At 34.7% G+C, this 9,272-nt stretch overlaps 2 protein-coding genes across 3 annotated transcripts; both read left to right on the forward strand.

Annotated features, from left to right (window-relative positions):
* Positions 1–395: 395 nt before the first annotated feature.
* LOC107428402 (serine/threonine protein phosphatase 2A 57 kDa regulatory subunit B' theta isoform) lies at positions 396–4,692 on the forward strand. Of its 2 annotated transcripts, XM_016038935.4 has the most exons (3): positions 396–667; positions 859–2,628; positions 3,822–4,635. In XM_016038935.4, exons 2-3 carry the CDS (start codon positions 1,417–1,419, stop codon positions 4,179–4,181), a joined length of 1,572 nt encoding a protein of 523 aa, XP_015894421.1. In that variant the 5' UTR covers positions 396–667; positions 859–1,416; the 3' UTR covers positions 4,182–4,635. The 2 variants fall into 2 exon arrangements, with proteins under 2 accessions (XP_015894421.1, XP_048318392.1); XM_048462435.2 differs by lacking the exon at positions 396–667 and having other exon boundaries at positions 701–2,628; positions 3,822–4,692.
* Positions 4,693–5,321: 629 nt separating this feature from the next.
* LOC107428393 (acyltransferase Pun1) lies at positions 5,322–8,083 on the forward strand. Its single transcript, XM_016038926.3, has one exon. The coding sequence runs from the start codon at positions 6,529–6,531 to the stop codon at positions 7,873–7,875; it is 1,347 nt and encodes a 448-aa protein (XP_015894412.3). The 5' UTR covers positions 5,322–6,528; the 3' UTR covers positions 7,876–8,083.
* Positions 8,084–9,272: the final 1,189 nt, after the last annotated feature.

Consider the following 9,272-nt stretch of genomic DNA (forward strand, 5'->3'; position numbering starts at 1 on the left):
TATATAAGAAACAAATTCTTTAAAATGAGAAAAAAAAAAAGGGAGAAAAAAACAAGGGCCGTGATTTCATGAGGTTGGCAGTGAGTTGGCAATTTTGAAAATGGACCAAAATATGGGGCTGATGATGTGGGAAAAATTAAAAAAAGCTTTACTAACATTAAATGAAAATAAAGCAATTTGTATTCACCAAAATAAATAAATAAATAAATAAAACAATTTATGTGTGTATTATCTATAATTATAAAATAACATTAATATTAAATATCACACCAAATAATATGTTTCACTATAAAGTATACACAAGCCCTTCAACTTGTATTAAACAAAACTATAATCCTGCTTTTATAAACATAGTCATTAGACTGACAGGTAGAGAGTTCCTTTAGTTTCTTTTCTATTTTTCTTTTTCTTTTTCTTTTTCTTTTTTAATTTTTATTTTGAAAATTTGTTTTATCTCCTCCGAGAGGTTGAATTTATGGACTGTGACTGAATGTTCTGTTCTGAGGGGGCTGTTTTTGGTCAGCTTGTCCTTTCTTTCTCTTTCATAACCAAAGAAATAGAAACACCCCCCCAAAAAAAAAAAAAAAAAAAAATAATAATAATAATTAGAAAAATAGAAAAAAAGAATATCTTTGCTTTCTTACTCTACTCCTTCGACTCTGCTTCGGTAAGTATCAAGCATTCAATTTTATTTTTATTTTTTCTTCCTTTTTCCTTAATCTGGGAATGCTTCAGCTTTAGTTCTTTTGCTTTTTAGTTCGTGTCCCCATTAGATTTTTTATTTTATATTTTTAAGTCTAAATTTTATCACTTTTTTTCATTAATTTTGATTGAGAATATTGTCTTTGGCGTTTTTAGATCGCATCCAGATCCAGTCTATCTGCTTCGCTGCTTATTTTACAAGCTGCTGATTGTTGGTTGGAATATATACTCTTCAAGAAGATGAAAGTTAGAGATTGCTCTTCAGTTTGGGAAAGTTGTTATTGGTGTCATTGACTTCCAAAGTGTCTCTTTTCAACTTCTGTTTCTAAAAGGGTAATCATCGTTTCCAACATGCTACAATTTTCCATATAAAGGAAAATTTCTCCAATTCTCGGAAGAGAATGATATGTGAAATTAAGAGCTTCTTTGATATGTGAAATTAAGAGCTTCTTTTATGATGCTTCGTTAAATGCTTCTGGGGTATGTTTAATTTTCATATGGGAATGGGTTTCTTTATCTGAGTTTCCAATCGATATTAGTGGGTCTGCTTATTCATTGGTTTGAAATGGGTTTTATGCATCTGTGTTTTCTACTCTGATTGTGAAGTTTGAGGTTCTTCACTCTTTGATGGACTGGTTTCTGTATTGAGGGAGCTTCCTCATACAGCCGAGTTTAATTGGATTTGTAAACTTTTTTAAAAAAAGAAAAAAAGTCATGATTAAGCAGATACTTGGTAAGCTTCCAAGGAAGCCATCCAAGTCAGCTGATCGTGAATATGGCGGTTCATCTGTTCCATCAAATGCTGCTATCAGTTCAAGAAGCAATGATTTAGCGAGTAATCGGCCGATAAACTCAAATACTACCTCTCTTCCGGGCCTCGATTCTGTTTCAAGTTTAGGATATAATCATGGAAGTAAGCTTGTCCAAGTTGCAAACTCAAAGATAAATGGAAACTCAGCTGCTGTTTCCTATGAAGCATTGCCAGCATTTAGGGATGTACCCAACTCTGAGAAGCAGAACCTGTTCATAAAAAAGCTGAACATATGTTGTGTTCTTTTTGACTTCACTGACCCAACAGAGCATCTGAAGGAAAAAGAAATCAAGAGGCAGACGTTGCTCGAACTGGTAGATTATGTTACATCTGCAAATGTGAAATTCACAGAATCTGTTATGCAAGAGGTAATAAAGATGGTATCCATGAACTTGTTTAGGTCACCCTCTCCACAGCCCCGAGAAAATAAGGTTTTGGAAGCCTTTGATTTGGAAGAGGAGGAACCTTTGATGGACCCTGCATGGCCACACTTGCAGATTGTGTATGAATTTTTTCTGAGGTTTGTTGCATCTCCTGAGACAGATGCAAAGTTGGCCAAAAGATATGTTGATCACTCGTTTGTTCTGAAGTTATTGGATCTTTTTGATTCGGAGGATCCCAGGGAGAGGGAGTATCTGAAAACAATTTTGCATCGCATCTATGGAAAGTTTATGGTCCATCGCCCGTTTATAAGGAAGGCAATCAATAACATCTTCTTTAGTTTCATTTTCGAAACAGAGAAGCATAATGGAGTTGCTGAACTTTTAGAAGTTTTGGGCAGTATTATCAATGGGTTTGCTCTGCCTCTTAAAGAAGAACACAAACTATTCCTCATCCGAGCCTTGATCCCCCTCCACAAACCAAAATGCTTACCAATGTATCATCAGCAGTTATCATATTGCATTACACAATTTGTGGAGAAGGACAGCAAGCTTGCAGATACTGTTATAAGAGGTTTATTAAAGTATTGGCCAATTACTAATAGTTCAAAGGAAGTCATGTTCCTTACTGAACTGGAGGAAATTTTAGAAGCAACTCAGCCAGCAGAATTTCAAAGATGTATGGTACCTCTGTTCCGCCAGATTGCTTGTTCACTGAGCAGTTCACACTTCCAGGTAGTGGCATGTAAAATATGTTATTTTCTTTACTTTCTCTATTATGTTTGTGTATGATGCATCCTATTTTTAACCATGCTCACAAATTTTTAGACTGTCTGGCTCGTTCCTCTTGTAAATTTAGAAAGAAAAGGAGTCCTATATAATAAACTCTCATTAAACTGGGAAGTATGATTTCTATTTCTTCTACTTATACTTTGCTAAACCATTCAAGATTGCTGTATTTTTCCAATATTTTTTGTTTGTTGATTTCTTTAATGACTTGGGTGCATTATATATTTAAATGATCGTGGGCATTAGCTCTTGTTTGGTCATTGTGCTAGAGGTAGTGTATCTTATTTTTGCTGATCCATATCCTGGCTTGTACCTTAATACATGTTTCGATGGAAAAATACCTAACTAGTCACTGTAATATTTAGTACTTATTGGTCATTCTGTGTCTATGAGTTCAGAAATTGAGAACGGGTTGATTTCTGGCTGGGAAGAGGTTTTTTAAGTGTTTGGAGGCATTGTACTTGATCAGAGGTGCAAGCAAACATAGGAAGTTAACACAATGGTTTGGCGATATCCAGGATGCCTTAGTTTCTCTGGGACCAAATAGGCTTGATCAGGGAAGAAGGAAAAAAAAAAAAAAAAAATTATTGTTTGCTTGCATGTATAAATGTTTATGTGTTTACGATTATGCATAATGTATATCACCAAGAATCTTCAGAATCAAGTTGCCTCAGACAGTTTTTTGGTTATGATCTTTGGTCTGGTGAATAGGTGGACTAGGCATGCTAAAGGAGACTCTGGTTTCATCTCCCACAGATGATTATATGTCTAAGTTGGGTGGGTTAACTTCAAATTGAGTGCATCTTGAAACCTGCATAGTAAAGCTCTTTGTTTCAAAATCATTTCATTGTTATTCACTTATGAAATTTCTCTGGAATTTCTTCTAGGAACTACATGTTGGGTTTGATGCCTCATTTTATTCCTGGTTAACCTTTGCAATACAGAAGAAGAATACTTTTTAGTTGCCTTGTTGAATGTTATCAAATTCAAGCTCTGTATATGAAATATTGATTGACGACTCCCTTGCTACACGAATATATATGTACTGGCTCATATTTTGTTTATGATTTTAAATATGATGTAAAACCTTTTTCTGAACACAAAATTTTAGCTGACTGATCTATGAATTTCATTTCCAGGTGGCAGAAAGGGCTTTGTACTTGTGGAACAATGATCATATTGAGAATTTAATTAGACAAAACCATAAAGTCATTTTGCCCATCATCTTCCCTGCCCTAGAGAAAAATGGTCGTAATCACTGGAACCAGGTGGTTCAAAACTTGACACATAATGTCCGCAAGATTTTCTCTGATGTTGATCCTGAACTATTTGAGGAGTGTTTGCACCAATTTCAGGAACATGAGCGAAAAATGGGGGAGATAAATGCAAAACATGAAATCATGTGGAAGCACTTAGAAGACCTTGCTGCATCAAAAGCTGCAAACAGTGAAGCAGTTCTTAATCCAGGCTCACAACCCTCCCAAACATCTTCAAGTTAGTCACAGAAGGATTTGTCCTATAGTTAGAGAGTTAAATTTATTTACTTTTTAATTGGTGTTGGATGGGAGCAATGGATGTTGGATGCACTTTTCAGAGGCTGGGTGCTTAAGGGTTTTTGTCCATCCTATTTGGCTGTTCAAGCCCTTATTTTGGGCCTTCCTCGCCTTTATGGTCAATAACACCCTATGCAGCAATGAAGTCTGATTCTGGAGCTTCAGATGCAATATAGACTACAAACAGGAGTTAGAAGATGGATTCACATTCAAGGTGGAAATATAGCTATAGATTGATGCTTAAAATGATTAACATGAAGAAGCTAGAAATTATAGTAAATTTTTAAGCACTTTTGGAGATGATTAATTCCAAATAGTTGTTGAACTACTGAAATTCATATGTATGTGTTTGTATGCCTGTATTTATTGAGCTTAGAATATATCTTTTTGTTTGTGTGAAGGCCTGTTTATACCTACCTTGATAAATTATCATGGCATTAACTGTATTGAGAATTTTCATCTGTTTTTTATTTTTGGGTCTGCCACTAAAAGCAAGGTGCTTTTCCCGTCTTCTTCTAGCACTTCCGGGTCCTTTGGTCTGCAAGCAATTTACCATGAAATGCTGGGTAATGACCTAGCTTTCTCACGAGTCATAGCTATGGTTTTTGTGTCTAAAGTAAGAAGGTTGGCGTTGAAATTAGAGCTGCATAATTATTCTGGCATTCCTTGCATACTCTTACTTACTTTAGTGTGCCCACCTCCGGTTATTTTCCCATGTGATTGTCTAAGCTGATTCTAGTTTTTACTCTTTTGGTTAGTTGGGTTCGTAACAGTTAAAATGTTCCAGTCTCGACATTGTCCAATGTGGCAAGAAAGTGACAATACTATCAGAGCCTCAAATCTGAATTAGCATATTCACCGTACCATATCTAGCTTGCTCATTGATTTCTTCTAATAATGCAAGAGATTAATATTCTATATCTTGTTTTTGGTCTTATTGTTTCTTTTGTCCAGTATTTAGTTGGTGATGTTTGTGATCTGCAATGCCGAGCGCTCAAAAACTCAAAAGGACTTGAGCACCAGTGTCATAGATCGTGGATATGAGCATGACCTTATAATTATCAACAAAAACAGGCCTGGGATGGTGATTAGTATTCATGCACCATAGTATCTTCATTGGCGAGGAGGTAAACCAAATTTCTTAAAACTATCTCCTTAAAATATTATTGCGGATTAAGTATGTTACTTGGAAAATAATAATAATAATAATAATAATAATAATAAAGAATAAATAAAGAATATACATAAAGATCAGGCAGGAGCTGATCCTGATGGTGCTCAAACTTAGCTATCTCCTGTGATATTCCTCATCAATGCCCAGATGGGTTTTCCCCTAAGATATTCATTTGTTCTGGTAATGGCGGATAATTTGCTCTTCAGCCCCTTCAGATTCAGCTCATGTTGGATCAATATCACCATTATTGAAGGACTTTTAACCTAGTTTGCTTTTCCATTTTTGGAATTCATGCATTGTAAACTTGCAGATACGAGCTGTCACAGATTTTACACTAGCACATAAGGTTCTTCCATGCACGAGCCAAAGGATATGATCCTTCGGCATTTGGACATAACGAGCAGAGAAAAAAGAAAAAATAAAAATTAAAATTAAGTGTTAGACTATTATTATTATGATTATGTGAAAGTAAACGAAAATGTGAATTTTAGATATGTAGGCATAGCATGTATCTTTTATGAGGTTCATCCTGGTCTATAGCTGACCTAGTCACGACGTTAGACTGATTTTACTATTTTATTTTTCAGTTCTATCATTGAAAACTTAAAAGTGAAGGATTGGGTGTCCCCGAGAGGACCACTGATATTATTGATGTTATCAAAGAAATTAATAAGCCATATAACATAATTAATTGATTAAATTACATTATCTAATGGAAACAAATTTAGTGGTCCCCATATTCACCGAAAAAAATATTAGTGGTCCTCATACGTACACAATGCATGTCAATGTAATACTTTTGTCTCTTATGCAATATCCATATTGATTTCCAGCTTGAAAAGTCCTAAAGATTCTTTTCTTCTATCCCAAACAATAGCTACGCGTTTGTAGATCCATATGTAATACAAAAACGTATATGTATAAAACTTGTACCGGTGCTTAATATTTTATAGTTACATGATCTCGATCCCATTTCTTATATTTTCAGTTAATTCTTTCAGCACCTTAATTTCTTTGACAACTAGTACATGTTTTTGGATGATTTCTTCCTTGTATAAATATGGGAAAAAACCCACAATGCCAAATTGCATTAGAATTTAAATTGCCTTGTTGAAATATATGAATAGCAAAGTCACAACCAAAATGGAATTGGTTGAAACAATATCCAGAGAGACCATTCGACCATTCTCTCCAACCCCACCAGAAAAAAGACTTTACAACCTCTCTTTCCTCGACCATTTCAATCCCAGCATATATGTTCCAATTGTTTACTTCTACACCAACCAAAGCTCTGATATTGGTTCAATCAATAGCAGTAACATATCCAATCAGCTCAAGAAATCTCTCTCCAAGGCACTAGCCCTGTACTACCCATTTGCTGGAAGGATCAAAGATCGAGTTTCCATCGATTGCAACGACGATGGAGTTGTGTTTGTGGAAACAAGAATCAAGTGCAAGCTTTCAGAAGTCCTTGAGAACCCTAAGGAGGAGATTCTGGAGTTGTTATTTGCTGACAGATTGCAGTGGAAAGATTGGAGTTCGAATAGCTTCTTGGCTATTCAGATAAGCTTTTTTGAGAGTGGAGGAATAGCAATCGGTTTCTGTATTTCACACAAACTAGCTGACACAGCCACTATGATCAACTTCATCAACCTCTGGGCTTCCATAGCTCGTAACTCAGGCGTTGATCATCAAGAAACTTTGTTTCCCGAGTTCAACGCCGCATCTAGGTTTCCTCATCATGATGATCTACCTTTGATACCCGAAGCAAAAATCGCGAAAGGGAATTCTCACTCCAAGAGGTTCGTATTCACTGCCTCAAAGATTGATGCTCTCAAGGCCGAAGTGGCTGACAAAGTGCAAAACCCATCGCGTGTTGAAGTTGTCACGGCAATCATACACAAAGCCGCCATATCTGCATCCAAGTCAAGCTCTGGAGGTTCTTCAAACCCTAACGTTTTGGTCCAGTCAGTGAATATGCGAACTAGAACGAACCCGCCACTGCCCGAAACATCAGTGGGCAACATGTCTTGGTTCTATGCAGTGCCCTCCATGGGAGAGAAGGAGATAAAGCTTCATGATTTGGTGGGAAAATTAAAGGAAAGCTTGACGAGTTTCTGCAAGAAATATGCAGAGAGATTCATAGGAAAAGATTGGTCTAAGCTCATCATGGAGTGCATGAAAGATACTAAGCAATTGTTTCATGGTAATAATCTGGTTGTATATCGGTATAGTAGCTGGTGCAGGTTTCCTTTATACGAAGCAGATTTCGGGTGGGGAAAACCGATATGGGTGACAATTGGAAGCTGTGAGCTGAAGAACTCCATAATCATGATGGATACAAGAGGTGGAGATGGGATTGAAGCAATAGTGAATCTGGAGAAGGAAGACATGGATGTGTTCGAGAATGACTTGGAGCTCCTTCAGTTTGCTTCTTTGAATCCAGGTGCTATAATGGTGGAGTAATAGTGTGACCACTTTCGTTCTGATTCTGATTTTTTTTTTTTTTTTTTTTTTAATTTCCTGCCTTGACTTCTTCTGTGTGTCCATTTTATAAGAAAAAAATAAAAAATCTTATGTGTGCAGGATAAACCTTGCATGTTAAGGCATCAATGAGCTTATGATTTAAAAAAATGCGTATTGAACATCATCATCAACATCATTATTATTATTATTATTTTTGTTGGAAAAACATTTCATTCCAAAGAAAGAAGGTTACAAAAGAATAAACAACGAAAAGAAACAAAAGGGAAATATTAATCACTATATATGGTAAACATCTATCAAAACTTCCTCCAACAACTTTTATTTATTTTTTAATTATTTTATCATTATTTTTAAACTTTCAAATTGAATTTTTTCTCCCCACTCCTCTTACAAACTAGCAGTCATGCATGGAACTCTGATGTCCACTTGCGAGAATGGCAGAATTGATTGGTTTGGTGGGTTTTTTAAACTTTGAGAATTTATATATATTTTACTATTTTTATTGTTTTTGACGTTTGGCTCCATGTCTGTGTTATATAGGATTGACTTTTAACTTTTTTTTTTTTTTGGCTAAGAATTATATAGCATTGACTCAGCCATATCAATTGGTTTGATAATGAAGACAAGCATTGGTGATTCGGTTATGATTTCCTTACAAATTTTGAAATCATGCGTATCAGATCTAGGGGCCACTTCTTTATTGTATGTTTTCAAATAAATAAGTTTTTTTTATTTTTTATTTAATGATAAAATACAATATATATATATATACACACATATATTTTGAATATATACACATATAAGTGCAATGAAGTTATATTTTGATGGGAAAGAGTCTCTCAATCAATGGCTGTTCTCTCTCTCTCTCTCTCTCTCTCTCTCTCTCTACATATATATATATATATATATAGATATATATATATATATATATATATATATATATAAATATACATATATACGGAAATTCTACGGTGAGGAAGGTCCGCATGAGGACCGCAGTATTAGTAACGGTTTTTTATAGTATTAACGACGGTTTTTTAGAAAATTATCACCAATACTATGAAAAACCGTCACCAATACTGTGATCCGAATGAGGACTGTTCGCACCATAGACGGACTGTACATATATATATATATATATATACCTTTTCTTTTTATATATCTTTTGCTTTTGCTAATACAAAATGTTCCTATATTTTTAAATACTGAAAAAATTATGAAATCATGATATTTTTCGTAAACAGTTTTTCCTTCTTAAGGCAACTTATTTTTTTTCATTTTTTTAAAAAAATATTTGTATAAAATATAATTTTTTTCATAACTCTGTAAATTTTAAATCTATGAACTCTATAAAAAATCATCCATTTAAAAAAAAA

This window comes from Ziziphus jujuba, chromosome 12 (assembly GCF_031755915.1).
Source record: "Ziziphus jujuba cultivar Dongzao chromosome 12, ASM3175591v1".
NCBI lineage: Eukaryota > Viridiplantae > Streptophyta > Magnoliopsida > Rosales > Rhamnaceae > Ziziphus > Ziziphus jujuba.